This window comes from Lissotriton helveticus, chromosome 2_2, assembly GCF_964261635.1.
Source record: "Lissotriton helveticus chromosome 2_2, aLisHel1.1, whole genome shotgun sequence".
Lineage (NCBI taxonomy): Eukaryota > Metazoa > Chordata > Amphibia > Caudata > Salamandridae > Lissotriton > Lissotriton helveticus.
The window spans coordinates 290,088,659-290,105,297 of record NC_136060.1 but is presented as its reverse complement, the minus strand read 5'-3'; the positions used below and the strand labels follow the sequence as shown (position 1 = coordinate 290,105,297).

Genomic DNA, 16,639 nt, shown 5'->3' with positions numbered 1-16,639 from the left:
AAAACAAAGATCCACTGTATGATGGTGGAACATTTTATCCTTCTCCATTATGTTTTTCCCACAAGTGATTTAATTCCCTCTCTGATATTCCTCAAACCTGTACTGCACTCGTCTTCATTGCTCACCTTCCTATATCATGCCTCTGCGGCTATTACAGAAAAATGTTGTAAAATAAAACATACGTGGAGAAAACATGATAGGAAAGAGTCAGTGCGAAGAGTCAGGTACGACTGCAAATCAAAGCATATGTGGCTCAGCTAAAGAGAACGGAATGCCGGAGGGAGAACTGGTGAGGTGAGCAAAAAACAGTAGGAGATGGAAGTGCAGCAATGGCAGGTGTAAAAGAAGTAGTGAGAGAAGACAGAAGTGGGGATGTTTTCAAAGATAACTGGATAACAGTCAATTGTAAGGACAAAGGAATAGGGTGGAGGCAAGAGTGACACAAGAATCAATTAATGGGTGTTAAATGGCAAAGGATTGAGAGTAGAGTGGCCACAACCCAGTAGAAGATTTAGTACATTGGATGGTAGAGTGGAAAACTAGAAGTAAGAGAACAAGCTGAGTAGACAAGCATTGGCATTGCTAAAAGGTCTGGCTTAAAAAGTATGTTGATTGGTAATGTGAGACATTTACAAATAAAAAGCACGGGAATAGATATCTATTTGTGTGGAAGCAAAGTACTGTAGAATAATAGGAGGTTAAAAGGTCAGGTGAAAGTAGCACTGTCAAGCCAGAACTAAACATCATGTTGGGTAATTACTGCCCTTCTCGCATCTGTGTTGCTGCCAGAGAAAAACGACATAAACTATCTTGTTATCTAAGACACTTTAATAAAATTCCATTGTCATGTGAGAGCCCGTCAATTCACTGGAGTCAAGCTATCCTGGCTGATGAGGGTGAAACCTAGAAACCGGTCCTAGGATGCTTGTTTCCAGTTCGGGCTGTACTGTTTTTGTTCCCATTGGGTGCAGGGTCAAGACTGATTTGCATATGGCTGGGTTCAAACTGGAATGGCATGGGGAGCAAAAAACGATGGATTAAGGCCCAGATCTCTGTACTGGGGTGAATGTATGACATTGTTCTGCATTCTGTCCAACAATTGTTCTTTTTGCATTCCTCAAAGTTCAAGCATAGGCATCTACATAAATGAACAAAATCATCATAGCTGCCTGGAGGAAAAACCTTTTTGTGTGGAAGCATACAACTTCTCTCCAATCAAAACATGTACCCCCGGCTCCCAAAATGAGGGAGGAGACAAAGCCCCTCTCTAGTGATGCTCACATAATTTTCTGACGACAGCTACACTGTCAACCATACCATAAAATGATTATGGGCAGCAAACCAGTTCTTGGGAGGTGTCACTAGACAGCCAAAGTAGGAGAATCCTGATGGGCTAGAAGGACGATTTGACAATAAGCGGTGTTTGGGAAAAAATACAGGTGGCTGCTTAAGAGAAGTAGATAAGCAAAAGTGAGAAGATGGTGAAGCATTAGTGTGGAAACAGTATGGAGTCGGAGTGAGGTTAGAATGGGCTTAAGAGCAGAGTGGAAATATATCAGGAAGGTTTGTAGGTGAGCCTACAGGTGAAATCATGAAAGACACCAGACTAGATGGCAGTACCGTGATATAGACATAGTTTACAACTAAACTAGATGCATGCAGATAAAAATGCAATTTGGCTAATAAGTGAAAGAACAATTGAGATATCTGCATTGTATGTGGCTGAGTAACACTGCGATGTCTGACTGTATACCTGGTTATAGGCCTGGAGTCGATAGGCTTCAACGGCTGTTCACAAGGGCGTCCACGGCTTGGGCTTGGGTCTAAGCTGGGCGATTTCACTATTTGTCGGATGTTTTTTTTCTGAATGACTTCACAGTTGGCTAAACTCTTTTCGTAAGATACCAAGTTTGGAACACTGACAACTCGGATAGGTGCTTCGTCCATTTTCTTTTTCTGTCATAAAGAAGAGCAGAGATTATTAAAGCATTCCTAAAAAAAAGGTGGACAAGGAAATAATCTTACCTGACTCAGCATAACAAGTACTTAAATGAGCAATAAATATTACTAGGTTCCCTAAAACACCATTAAACTTTTTTTTAACGTTATGCTCTACAGGAGAGGTAAATATAATGTGCAGAGGCTTTGACTGAGAACATGCAGTTCACAGGCAGGCTCCTAAAATCCTCACTCTTTTGGTTCCCATTTTAAGCCCTCATTATGAATACTGCAGGAAACAACAACTGGAAGTCCACACCAGGAATCACTTATCTCAACAGTAAGGTAATTCTGGTGCGGAATTGCAACAGTATTAGCAGCATTTTCCAATTTGCACATACCTTTTTTAATCTGTTTTTGCGCAGCAACTCCAACAGATGTGTAGTCCCGTTCCAGGCCTTTTACTACAGCCCCTGCGCTATGTTATTCCTGTGTAGGTGACGTTTTCCAACAGTACATGTTATTTCAGTTGAGGTGCAAACTACAGTTTGTGCCCGAATCTGAATGACAACTGTACTATTAAGGGGGGGTCTTGGTACTCACCCTACATTTATTTGTCATAAAATAAGTCGTCACCATCATAAATAGAAATCAGAACTTCTTCTCAAACAAAAGGTTACTATTGAAGCTAATCCTCAATGTTAATTTGTCCCCAAAACGTAGTTATCAGCAACTCTGCTCGAGTTGAGTAATGCAATATGATCTTCCACCAGCAAGTTTGAAGAATTCTCGAGACACGCTGGGTTGAAGTTGCAGGTTTATTCATAAAGAAAGATCCCATCCAACAGGAAAGGCTGAAGTATCAACTGACACTCAACTTCAAGTCCAAGCAATTACACGCAGGCTACTATGACATGTCAGCATTCCAATATGACATAGACAGAGAAGAAGGCAATGCTAACAAGTATGAAGAAGTGGCGCAAGGTATACCACACTCCTCCCTTCCTTCATTAACTATATACAAACTTTAGCAAATAATATATTACACATAGCTGCTAATCTAGTGCTCACCTCGGCAAATTTTACTTTGCTGGGTGACCTAAATCTGCACTTAGATGATTCGCTTGATGCAGCAGCCAATAGCCTCCGTTCAAACCTCCAGGCCATTGACCTGTCCCAAAAAGGCTTTCATTCGACACATACTAAGGGACACCTCTTAGATCTCGTCTATAGTAACCTAGACAGTCTAATGGTTGAGGTACCTATACCACTGCCCTGGACCGACCATTTTTTAATACCTTTTACATGCATGGTCCATAAGCACTCCTCCCACCTCACAAATCCACAATAAACATTGGGGCAGGAAATGGGGCTCTCTTCCGCTCCCCAAATGGGAACAGGCCCTTATCGAACAGCCACCTCGGAAGACGATTAATCTCAACACAGCCGCTGTCAATTTTGACAATTGGATCTCTAGCACCCTTGATCAAGTTCTCCCGAAGGGTTCTTTGCAAGTGATAAAAAGATCTAAAGTCGCTCCCTGGTATTCTCCCGCCCTTAGAATTTTGAAACAAGCCTGCCGCAAATCGGAGAGAGCCTGGAGAAAAGAACGTTCTCAATCGAAGAAAACAGAGTATAGAGCCGCAATAAAGCTCTACAAAAATGAAGTAAAATCTGCACAAGTCGAGTTCTACGGAACCAAAATCAATCTCGCTGCGAACTCCCCCAAGGAAATCTTTAGAATAGCGAAATCCCTAATTTCCCCTCCCTCGGAACTTCTGTCATCGGACGGCGCACAGGCCCGTTGTAACAACTTAGCCACTTTCTTCTCTCAGAAGATTCAGGCCATTTACTCCCTATTTTCTACAGGCAGTGACGATACGGGTTTCACCTCCACAACAGATTCTGACCTGCCCATTTCCTGTTCACTGCACATTCTTCCATTTTTTGACTCCAGCACATTAGACAGATTGATCCCTAAAGTCACCTCGGGATCTCCTAATGACCCGGCTCCCCCACAGACTCTAGTTAAGGTTATTGATACCATCCGCCCGTTCATCTTGGATGTCCTCAATGCCTCTATCACCTCCAACTCCGTTCCAGCTCCTTGGAAGTGTGCGATGGTCAGGGCTCTGCTGAAAAAGCCGAACCTGGACCAGAACAACTTGACCAATTTTCGCCCCATCTCTCTGCGTCCTTGGATGAGCAAACTGCTGGAGAGGCACGTCAACAATATCTTAGTAGATTATTTAGAATCTAATAATCTGCTACGTGTCTCTCAGACAGGGTTCCGCCCTCAGCACTGCACTGAAACTGCCCTTTTGGCAGTGACGGAAGCAGCGAGAGCTATACTGGACCGGGGAGGAAAAACAGCCATCATACTTCTCGACCTCAGTGCCGCGTTCGACACAGTTAACCAATGGCACACTATTACATCGTTTGAAGGGCATGGGTGTGTCGGGCGCGGCCCTGGCATGGCTGACCTCCTTCCTGGACGAGCGATTCTTCCAGGTGTTTGAGGGCGAGGTAGTATCTTCCAAGCATCCACTTAGCTGTGGGGTCCCCCAGGGCTCCCCCCTAAGCCCCACCCTTTTTAATGTTTATATGAAACCTCTAGAGAAGATAGTCCACCCTTTTGGTGTGCGTATTGTCACCTACGCCGATGACACCCAATTGGTGGTCTCCTTGGACCACACCGAGGGGTCGTCTAACACCCTGGGCCCTTGTCTAGAGACTGTTGCTAAGTGGATGCAATCTTCCCACCTCAAACTCAATGAGGAGAAGACCGAGATTATGTTATTGGGCAACCCCTCCTTGACCACCCTGGCCTCCATCTGGCCCACATGTCTCGGCACACCCCCTCCCCCCAAACCTCAGATAAAGAGCCTGGGAACCTGGCTTGATAAAGCGCTGGACTTCTCGGTCCAAGCCACTAAAACCGCCTCCATATGTGTTGGGCTAATGAACATGCTCCGCAAAGTGCTCCCTTTGCTTCCATTCCAGGCGAGAAGGGTCATGGTGCAGGCCCTGATACTCTCCCGCCTGGATTATGGAAATGCCCTATATTTAGGAGACCCGGCGGCAGTGACCAATAGGCTCCAAGTCACGCAAAACTGCGCCGCCCGACTACTGTTCAACATTCCTCGCTGGCAGTCAGCGAGGAATGCACTAAAAGAACTCCATTGGCTCCCAGTGGCTGCCAGAGTGCAGTTTAAGGCCATGTGCATTTTGCACAAATCTTTCCACCAAACTGGCCCGGCCGTTCTGTTTCCTTTAGTGGTGCCTTACGCACCATCTAGAGCTCTCCGCTCGGGTACACTGCATTTGGCAACCACAATCAAAATCAATAAAGCTCGATGGGGCGGCCGCTCCTTTTCCCACACGGCTGCGAGGCTCTGGAATTCCCTCCCTCTAGCCCTGAGAGAGAATAACAACCGAATGTCATTCAGGAAAGCTCTAAAAACTGATTTGTTTGCAAAAGCGTGTTGACTTACCCGGTAGCCCGCCACAGTAATCAGTCTAAAGCGCTGCGAGGCCTCCGGGTAGTTACGCGCTATACAAGTGTAATTTTTCATTTCATTTCATCCTTTCATAATATAAGCACCAAAACAAATCATACATAATCATCAAGGTATCCACGGCGCTTGACCATCCTGGATGATCGTCTAACATTTTCCGCTACGCTGGTGTTTTCATCCATTTTCAACAAAGAATGTTCATGAGTATCAAATTTGCCTCTGTTAAGATTCCAAATGCGATGGGCTTGCGTCTTAACGGCATTACAAACAACTTTAATGACCTTAAGAGGTTTCATGAACTTAGAAGAACAGCCAATGAGACCAGAGTGTTTGATCATGACCCAAACTCCAACTTTCACCACCACTTCCTTCACAGTCTTTCCAGTGTCAAAGTAATTTTACGTTCAGCAGCTTTTAACTCTTCCTTCTATTGCACATTGCTTCCAACACAAACATATTCTTTGCCCCTGGATAGTTCATATTTATTGACCCATGTATGTTCAAGACAAGTATTAGGCACTCTACCACGAAACAACAGAAAAGGAGTTTTACCAGTAGTACCATGGGGAGTCATCCTATACTCTTCAACTTTCTTAAGCACTTCTCCTTTCCATTCTAGTGACAATGACTTTGCTAAAACAATTGTCTCTTTAAGCACTTTATTGAATCTCTTATTCCCCATTCCATTTGATTCGGGATGATAAAGAGAACATGTTTTGTGAATTATACCTCTCGCAGATAGAAAATCCTCCATCTCTTTTGAAAACAGTTGTACCCCATTGTCTGTAAAATAGTTTCAGGCATACCTTTCCTGAAAAATAATTCTTCGAGACACTTAATGACATGTGCCGAGTCAATCATGGATGTAAAGAAAACCTCAGACAGGTAGAAGGGCAGGCGCTGCAGCGGAGATGGAGGGGGCAACTCTTTTATACCACTTATTCTGCTTATGCCAGGGGGACCTTGATCTGGGTGCGCGCTGGGGTTCCCTTTCAGCCCATGACTACTGTGATAGACTCGGAAGGAAGGTTTGTGGCTGTGTTGGGACGACTGGACGGCCGAGATGTTACGCTTTACAGTGTTTATGTTCCGAATTCCGATCAGGCTGCGTTCTTCTCGAGACTCTCAGGGAGGTTGGCGTCCTTATTGGTGGGCACAGTGTGCATGGGGGGGACTTCAATTCGGTGGTGGACGTGGAGTTAGACCAATCTCATCCTCCGCTGGCACAATCAGTGGTGCGCAGAGTAGCTAAGGCGCGGCGGGATTGGCAGGAGGAATGTGGCCTCATAGACGCCTGGTGGACACACCATCCCGCAGATAGGGATTATTCGTTCTATTCCGCACCCCACGACCTTCATGTGCGCCTCGACACTGTTCTTTGCACACCTGGAGCCCAGGAACTTACACATCACAGCGAATATCTGGCGAGAACCACCTCGGATCATAACCCTTGCTTGATCACGGTCCTCTGGTCGCGACAGCGGCAGGCGGTCCCCACTTGGCGACTGAACCCGATGGCACTGGAAGGGCACGCGCAATGTCCGGTTTCAATTGGTTCAATATTTCACGCTACACAGGGCTTATCTGACGCCGGTCAAAATTCAACAAGTTTTTGGGTGTACTCACTCAATGTGTCCCCGATGTAATACGGAGGGTGCTGATTTTGGTCATATGTTTTGGTCTTGAGCGGGGCTGGGTACATATTGGACCGATGTCGTCGCATGTCTGAACAGGGTAACAGAGCGTCAGATTGAAGTAGGAATGGGGACTTGCCTTTTACTTTGGTTCCCACACACACCGCCACAAAAATCACAAGTACATTTTTCGATCTGGGGTTGATTATGGCCAAAAGGGAGCTCACCATGCACTGGAAGTCAAGAGTGGGACCCAGCTTCCTGAGATGGCGAGGGAGTTTCCAACAATGGGCGAGTAGCGAACGGACGCTCAGACTACAATTAGCCAGACGCACCTCCAATGACAAGGCGCTAGACGCGGCCAGGGTGTGGGGCGCGTTGGTAGTAGAACTTCAGTCTACAGCAGAGGCAGATGAAGGGGATGGGGGGAATGCGCCAGCGAGTCAGGGACTAGCGACTAGGGTGGGGGATACTGGGGAACACACTGGAGATGGAGCCAACTAGAACCTAGAACCTCACCCCAAGGGACGGTTACTGCTTTTTAGGCTGAGAGGAGAGGCGAACCTGGCATGGAGGCATGGAGCACGCCTGTACATTTAGTTGGGGCCACTGGATTCCCGATTTGGAGGTGGTCGCACATACCCTCGGAAGGGAGTTGGGTACCGGAGCGCAAGGGGTTTATGCCATTTCAATGGGGGAACAGAGGAGGGTACACTGACAAGGGGGCGTGGGGGTAGAGGGGGAGGCGGGAGGGGGAGTCAGGTAGAGATACTGGATTTTGAGTACCGTTGATTTGCATTCTGAAGATAGGCCTATTACAGTGATGGTCCAAATTGAACTGTATGATTGTAAGATGACTGAAGAAAAGTTAATAAAAATCTGTTTTAAAAAAAAAGTTAAGAAAACCTCAGGCCATCTAGAACAAATATCAACAATGACCAACACAAACATTTGTAAACCACCACTGTGCACCAGACCTAAAATGTCCAACGCCATGACTTGCCAAGGAAGTGAAAGACGTCTTCTTACAATCATGGGTTGCACCTGGAGACATGTAGATCTATCACACATGGTACAAGGAATGCAATCTCGCACCATGCGCTCCCCCAGCTTGTCCATTCCAGGCCACCAATATGACATGTGCAATCTTTCCTTGGTCTTTGTAATGCCCCCATGAGTTACATGAGCCAAGTCCACCAATTCCCTTCTGAGATTACTAGGTGGAATCAACCTTGTGCTTCGAAATAACAACCCATTCTCAACAGATAATTCACCACGTAGAAGCCAAAAGGGTTTTATGAAGTCAGATCCAGCCTTAACACCAGACCAACCTTTATGTATAAAAGATATTACTTCATTAAGTGTAGCCAACTCCTCACGCCATCTTTCTTCAGAGATGATGCTGTTGTCTAACACACACCCATTCATTATCCACATCCATCTCATCTTCTACCAGAGTTTCTTTGGGAATAAGTCACGAAAGCACATCAGCAACACCATTATCAATGCCAGGAATGTACCTCAGTGAAAAACGATACTCTTGCAACCCAATGACCCATTTAGTGATTCTACTAGAAATTAAATCAATACCTTTCTTGTTAAAGATCTCAACTAGAGGTTTATGATCCGTCCGAACTTCAAACTCGACTCCCCACAAAAATTTCTTTAACTTCTTGATAGCCTTGAATACTGCAAGAGATTCTCTTTCCACCACTGAATAGCGGGTTTCAGCATCTCTTAAGCTGCGAGACACAAACATAATGGTTTGCATACCAGAGGGACTATTCTGTTGAAGAAATGCAACCAAACTTTTTTGACTGGCATTGGTAGTGAAAATAGGCTTGATTTTGGGGTCAAAGCTCTGAAGAGAAGGAGCAAGACTCAAACTTTCTTTAATGTAAGTAAATTCCTTCTCACACAGCCTAGTCCAAACAAAATTCACTCCCTTCCGTAGTAGACACCTCATATTTGTAGTTAGATTGGCAAAATTCTTAACAAATTTAGCATAGTACTCCACCATGCCCAAGAATGTTATTAATTCATCTTTGTTGGTAGGAGAGCTTATATTATTGATAGTTTCAACCAGATCACTCTTGGGCTTAACTCCATCGCCTGTTATGTTGTCCCGAGATGATTTATCGAGTTAGATCTAAACAATTTTTTTAAAACATGTCTTAACCGAGCATCATATTCATCCACATTATTGCCAAAAAGGAGAATGTCATCTTGATAAATACAAACCCCAACAAGTTCTTTAACAACATTCTCCATAGCACGTTGGAATACAGATGAAGCTGGAACTAAGCCAAAAGGCATTCAAATGAACCTAAAAGTACCAAAAGGTGTTATAAATGCTGTATAGTCCCTACACCACTCTTCTAATTCAATCTGATGGTACGCCAATGTAATATCGATAGTACTAAAAACCTTGGCTCCACCTAGAAGAACCAACACCTCAGTAATATTTGGAAGGGGATATCTATCCACAATCACACATTCATTTAATTGCCGTAAGTCGATGCAAAGGCACAAATCTCCATTGGGCTTCCTGGCAGCTACTACTGGGGCCAACCATTCTGTACACTCAACCTCTTCCATTATACTGCAACTCTTAAGTTTGGCAATCTCTTTTCTCATATCGTCTTTGACTGAAAGAGGTAAATTTCTTACCTTACAACATACTGGAACATACTGGAACAGCATCATTCTTTAGTTAAATTTTATGTTGATAACTCCTGAATTCATGTTTGAAGACCTCAGGAAATAATTTAAGATTTTTAAGATCTTTCAAGAAGTCATTGTTCACAAATGTCTCCACTGTACACACTCTATCCTTAAACTGAATAGGAGGATCAGAATTAGGATGAAGGAACACACCCACGTCACCCTGATGAAGCCAACTGATGATGCTATCACCCTTTTTGCATACATAGATTTTCCCTGACACAAGTCTGTTTTTATATTCGATTAGTCCAATAAAATAACCATGTAGATTGATCTAATTTGGACCCTGAGGTGTTAGCGAATTACCTCCCCATTTCATTTTTGCCTGGTATCAGCCAAATAGCAGAGAAGCATGTGAATTCTGCTCTCTCTCTGCTTTTCTGGAGAGTAAGCAGCGGGGTACAGAGAATGCTCTTTTGGCAGTCATAGAGGAATCAAGGAAAATCTTAGATGGTGGAGGCTGTGCTGCTATCATTCTCTTAGATATCAGCGCAGCCTTCGATACAGTTAACCATCAACTGCTGATTCAAAGACTCAGGAATGTGGGAGTAGCCGGGACAGCGCTGAAGTGGTTGCAATCCTTTTTGGAGGACAGATCCTTTGAAATCTTTGAAAATGAAATCATCTCAAAATGAATGCCTCTTAGATGTGGGGATCCTCAGGGATCTTCCCTCAGCCCTACTCTATTTAATATATATATGAGTTTCCTGGCAGAAGTAGTACTACCTTTTGGAGTACAGATTGTTACCTATGCCGATGATACTTAGCTGGTTGTCTCTTTCAACCAGCTACTTAGTACAGGGCCTGGTTTAGCCTTATGCCTTGAAAAGGTATCAATTTGGATGGAAAGCTCAAATCTTAAACTCAATTGAGCAAAGATGGAGTTGATGCTCCTTGGTAACTCTGCCACTCTGAACATAGGTTCATGTTGGCCAGTTTTCTTGGTCTAGTTCCTTCCCCATATGAACAGATTAAGAGCTTAGGTGTTTGGCTGGACCGCAATCTTGACTTCAAGGTGCAAGCAAGGAAGGCGGCAGCTAGCTGTTTTGGGATTTTGAGGATGATACATAAAATCTTTTCTCTGCTGCCCTTCCCCGCCAGAAGACTGTTGGTTCAAGCGCTGATTCTTTCACGGCTTGACTATGCCAGTGCACTCTATTTAGGAGCCCCATCCTTTACCATCAAAATACTACAGATCGTGCCAAACTGCACAGCACGCCTTCTCCTGAACATTTCTAATCGCCTATCGGCTAGGCCACCCCTTGCTACTTTACACTGGCTTCCTATTCAGGAGAGGATCCAGTTTAAGGCTTTGCGCATCGCACATAAAGCACTATCAGGCAAGGGATCGCCCATTATTCGTTCCATCATTGTGCCCTACCGTCCTAATAGGGCCTTGAGGTCGTACAACAAACAACTGGCCACAATACCAAAAATCCGAAAAACATGAAGTGGAGGGCGTCTTTTTTCGTATAATGCTGCCAAACTATGGAACCGCCTCCCCCTCCACATCCGCCTTGAGCCAAACTATCTTATCTTTTGAAGACACATAAAAACCTACTTGTTTCCTTAACTCTGCCCGGAGTCTGTGATTGCACCGCTGCTAGCAGTGAGACACCTCCGGGTAACCATGCGCTTTAGAAATGGTGATTCATTCATTCATTCCTTCATTGGTGCACCCCCATAAGCTAATGGTGTTATGCCTGGTTTCATGGGAACAATCTTGTCCTTTAATTTTGACAGAGAGAATTCATTAGAAACCATTGTGATTTTTGCCCAAGAGTCAAATAAAACACGTGTGGTTTCCACTTCAACAGTAATATTATCGAAGGGACAGGACTTTTTACCAACTGATTTCTGAACTTGTATCACAATTTGTACACATTCAAAGTCGTCAGAAATTACTTCAGGACTATCAATTTCAAACACTTCAACCCTTTTAACTCTAGGCTCTGATCTATTCCTGCATGCTATAGAAAAATGACCTTTCTTTTTACACTTACTACAGGTTTGACACAATGCAGTACATCTTTTATCAATGGCGAGATGACCAACTCTACCAAATCTAAAACATTTATATTCTACAGCTCGCCCTTTAGGTAATTCTTTGTTGATGACAGGTTTACTCTTTTAATTTTCAATCCACTTTGGATTTTTATCCCTTACGATTTGATTTTTATCTCTAACAACTTGTATCATGACATCCTTGTCACATTCTTTTTTTATTACACCTACACACTTTATAGAATGCTCAATGTTTTTTGCAACAGGAAGAACCTCATCCAAATTTGGCTCATCTCGCAACCAAAGTTCTTCTCTTACTTTCTCTATGTTGTAGCCAAACATAAATTGGTAGCGGATGCGTTCCTCAGTTAAGTTCTCAAACTTGCAGGAGGAAGCAAGTTTTCTTAAATCAGTCACAAACCCTTCTACAGACTCTTCATTCCTCTGAGTTCTTTTAGCAAAATGGTACCTCTCTGAGATGGTACTAATCTTTGGCAAATAGTGCTTGTTAAGTTTTTAAATCCAGATTTAATAATAATTTAAATCTCTTGCTTCCACTGGAGATAAATCCGGAAGATGGTCAAATACACCTTGACCCTCTGAGCCTAGACAATTCAATACTAAAGAACTTTTCCTCTCAAGAGCTGAGAGAAGATCCACAAACTCTTGCATATCTTTCAAATACATTCTTCCACTTTTGCCATTTTATAGGTGGTTCTCCAGGGCTGGACAAAAAATGTTTTGCTGCTGTAACATTTAGCATATTCTATTTTTAAATAAATACAATACTGTTTGAAGAGAAATTAAACATGCAACACTAAATCAATTATGACTATAAGAATTGTGAGAATTACGAAATTCAAATAAGAAAGTGTGTAAATCACCATACAATATAATATTACATTTCTTACAATTGTTTTGACACACACTAAAAGACCATCAAATTAGCTGTGCTTAATAAGTGTATGCCGAATTTCTCCAAAATAAATTGACACACCAAAACAAAATTAAGCTGTGCGTGTCAGCGCAAGAAAAGGTAACTGGACAGGTGAGCAATAAATCATTTGGCCTTCCAATATCTGTGTAATAAATAGCTGTGCGTATCAGCGCTTAAATATGACACGCAAAACAAACAATACTGTGCGTGTCAGTGCAATCCAAACAAATGAATATTAGTGTGATGGAAAGCTGTGCGCATCAGCGCAAACAAATGTAGATGAACAGGTGACCGCTTACTTATTTGACCTTCCAATAAAACTGTAAGGAACCAATCAAATGAATGCTTGGGCGAAAGCTGTTCGCATTAGTGCGTAACTGTAAATAGCAGGAATAAGCTGTGCATGTCAGCGCAAGCAAATATGCCATGCGTAATTGTAAATAGCAGGAATAAGCTGTGCTTGTCAGATCAGGCAAATATGACACACTTAAACAGAAGATTGCTGTGTTTGTCAGCGCAAAGAAATAGATGAAAATTATACAATGAATAATATGCGCTGAATAGCTGTGCGCATTAGCGCGTAATTCAAAGATAGGAAAACAAACAGAACCTTCCGTGAAGACTCGTTGCTACGGACTGTGACGACGCAACCGCTGCCAGGAAACAGACAATGCGTGATGAATAGCTGAACATAGAAGCCTCAGGAACGCTGCGTGTCAGTAGCGTAATGATGAACGTCACGATTGATGAATGCCAGAGTCGAACAAGAGCTCGTAGAAATTGAATCACTGGGAACAGAGCTGAAATCGAATGCTCCGAAGTAATGCACCAGCGAAATCTACCGGCAGGTAGGAGCTCGAGCTGTAAGTTGCGTTTAACCGTAAACAAACGACCTTGGTTGGAAGGGCATAATCAACCCTATATTAAATTCACAACCGAGAATTGGCAAATCATAACCCTGACACTTGCAACAGTTCCCATAAATCGCCTCAGAGTCGATGTATATCCAAATTGACACAAGTGCCTTCTATCAACTAGCGCGAAAGAGAGACAAAGACAGTACAAATCTTACTTTTGTAGAAACAAAGTAATAATCAAACCTCCTCATTAACTATAATGGTTGTAGAAACTCGCAACAGGTCCACAGTCTAGATGTCTCAGTTTGCGCATTTATTGATGACTACCATATCGCTGTGTTGAGATCTTCTCAAGGTCTGCCTACTAGGCCAGTGTAGTATTTTTGAAGAATACTGTTTAGACACGCTGGGTTGAAGTTGCAGGTTTATTCATAAAAAAAGATCCCATTCAAAAGGAATGGCTGAAGTGTCAACTGACACTCAACTTCAAGTCCAAGCTATTACATGCAGGCTACTAGTGGAGAGGTGTGGCTCACTGGTTAGGGGCGGCAGACCTGTAAGCAGAGAACGGCCCGGGACCAGGGTTCAATTCCCGACGTGGCAGGCTCTTGGACCAGGGTCAACGGACTCGATAATTCTCGCCTCGGTGCCTACTCTAACCAGGGAACACACTCGGCAACTCTGGGCATTAAGCTTGCCTCATCTCTACAACGGCCCCCCACAGACGCCGGGGATGCCTGGTTTCACCCTGGAGATACCCGGAAAGGGACCATCTCACAGGGAAAACCAGGACGGGTTCCCCAGCGGTCTACAGCGCCAGGACACTCGGGTAGAGTAACAGTGCGCTTTACAAGTATCCCACATTTACATTTACATATTTACTATGACATGTCAGCATTCCAATATGATATAGACAGAGAAGAAGGCAATGCTAACAAGTATGAAGAAGTGGCACAAGGTATACCACAAGGTGTCTCCTTACCAGAACGCTTCTACCGCTATGCCATTTTGTCTCTAGCTCGTAAGCAATAGCCCCCTGGTGGTCATCCTTTGCTAAGGCAGGAGTGCACAGGCACTGCTGTTAACGCAGCATCTCACTTTCATGCCCCATATGCAATGCACACAAACTCACAGAGGTTTTTCAATTTCTTCAAAATCTGGTGCATTTTGTTTGTTATTAAACGGGTCAACTATGACATTCTAAATCATTGTCCCTATTGTACTGACGCATTAGCTCCTGCCTCTGTGCCATTTCCCAGATTAAAGCAAGCACAATAACAAAATGCCTGTTGTAGAATTTGTAAAGGAGCGAGGACAGGATTAAATACATTCCTGAGATTACCTACTGTAGAAAGCTGTTTTCTGCAATTGAAAGACAGCTGCTATACACTGGAAGAGCTCAGTGACGCATGCGAAAGGCAGCTTAATGCTGAACTATAGATTACATGGATGCCCACTTGTAGCGACTCAAATAAACCAACATGTCAGCAGAGCAGAGCGAGATGACATGATCTGCGTGGCCTACCTTTACACTAAGAGCTCTCAGTTCTGTGGTTAACAAGCAAACAGTCATTCATTATCATAATATGCTAAACACATCTCCTTGGCTTTTGTCTTGTCCCCGCTCCTGTACTGCAACTGCCTGAGCTGAAACTAATACCAAGCTTAAGATATTTGCTTTCTAGTTACGCGATCACTTGGCATTCCCTTTTTCTGGTTTTGTAACTGCCATAGGCCAGTGTGGCTAATTGCATTCCGGCCTCTCAGTCCCTATGCGACTCCGTGGCAGCGGCCTTTGAGGACAAGATTGCCACCATCTTGAGTGGGCTCTCTGATTTAGCTTCCCCCTGCCCCCAGTTCCAGATGGGTATGGCCCCTTTGTCCATCTCTGGGACCCCCGAGGTTGTGATGGAACAGGCACGGCTTGACAGTTTTCCCCTCCCCCTCTATGAGGAGTTCTGCCAATTGGCAAACGGTGTGTCCTCCGGACCTCCTATGGACCCGCTGCCCCATAGATTGTGGAAGGTGTTTCAAGAGGAACTCTTTTCGCCTCTGTTTTCCATCTGCTGCCAATCCCTCAGCACTGCTACGATTCCAGATAGCTGGAAACTTGCCGTGGTCTCTCCCCTCCTGAAGAAGGCAACATTGGACCCCTCTTGTTTGGGGAACTACGGGCCAATCTCGCTGCTTCCATTTCCTATCAAGATTCTGGAAAGGTGGGTCACTAAACATCTGTCCAGCCTTTTGGAAATTAACACATGGCTGGACGTGGCCCAGTTCAGTTTCAGGCCTGCCCATGCACCGAATCTGCGCTAGTGGTTATCCTGGATGATCTTCGTTCGCGTGTCGACAGCCACGCCATTCTCATCAGCAGATTGGAGGAAGCCGGGGTGGCTGGTCTGGCTAGAGACTGGCTGGTCTCCTATCTTCAGGATTGACATCAAGTAGTGGCTCTACCACCTTTTAGATCTGGCACAAAAAGAGTGGGGCAAGGGGTACTTCAGGTGTCGGCCATCAGTCCCATTCTATTTAATCTCTACCTCCGCCCCTTAGCTAAGCTGATTAAATCATTTGGTATCTCGGTTATTAACTATGCCGACGATACACAGCTTATTTTTTCCTTGGAAGGTAGAGAGGCTGTGTCCCAGGAGACCTTTCACCGTTGCATGACAGCCACTGCGAACTGGCTGCACATCAACACTCTCAGTTTAATGGCTCAAAAACTGAGGTGTTGCACTCTTCTATGGATCGCATTCCTCGGCCTTTGCCGGCAGATTTTTGGCCCACTGCTTTCCAGGGTACAGTTGCGGCAGCAGATTCCGCTCGTATTTTGGGCGTTATGTTTGGACCAAATTTGCAGCTGAATGTTTTTGTGAACAAAACTGTTGCTACATGTATGATGCTGCTCCGCATTCTACGTAAGATTCTCCCTATGCTTACGGCTCAAGCTAGACCAGAAGTAGTGCGTAGTATTATTCTCAGTAGGCTCGACTACTGCAACGCCCTGCTCCTGGGTGCCCCTGGTAT

The 16,639-nt window shown here is 44.3% G+C and overlaps 1 protein-coding gene across 3 annotated transcripts in view; it reads right to left on the bottom strand.

Annotated features, from left to right (window-relative positions):
- Positions 1 to 16,639, bottom strand: part of FAM184B (family with sequence similarity 184 member B) — a 619,377-nt gene that overhangs the window by 50,972 nt on the left and 551,766 nt on the right. For all 3 annotated transcript variants that reach the window (XM_078678422.1, XM_078678421.1, XM_078678423.1), the window contains one exon: positions 1,754 to 1,956. In XM_078678422.1, coding sequence (XP_078534548.1) covers positions 1,754 to 1,956 — 203 coding nt within the window. The remainder of the gene's footprint in view (positions 1 to 1,753; positions 1,957 to 16,639) is intronic.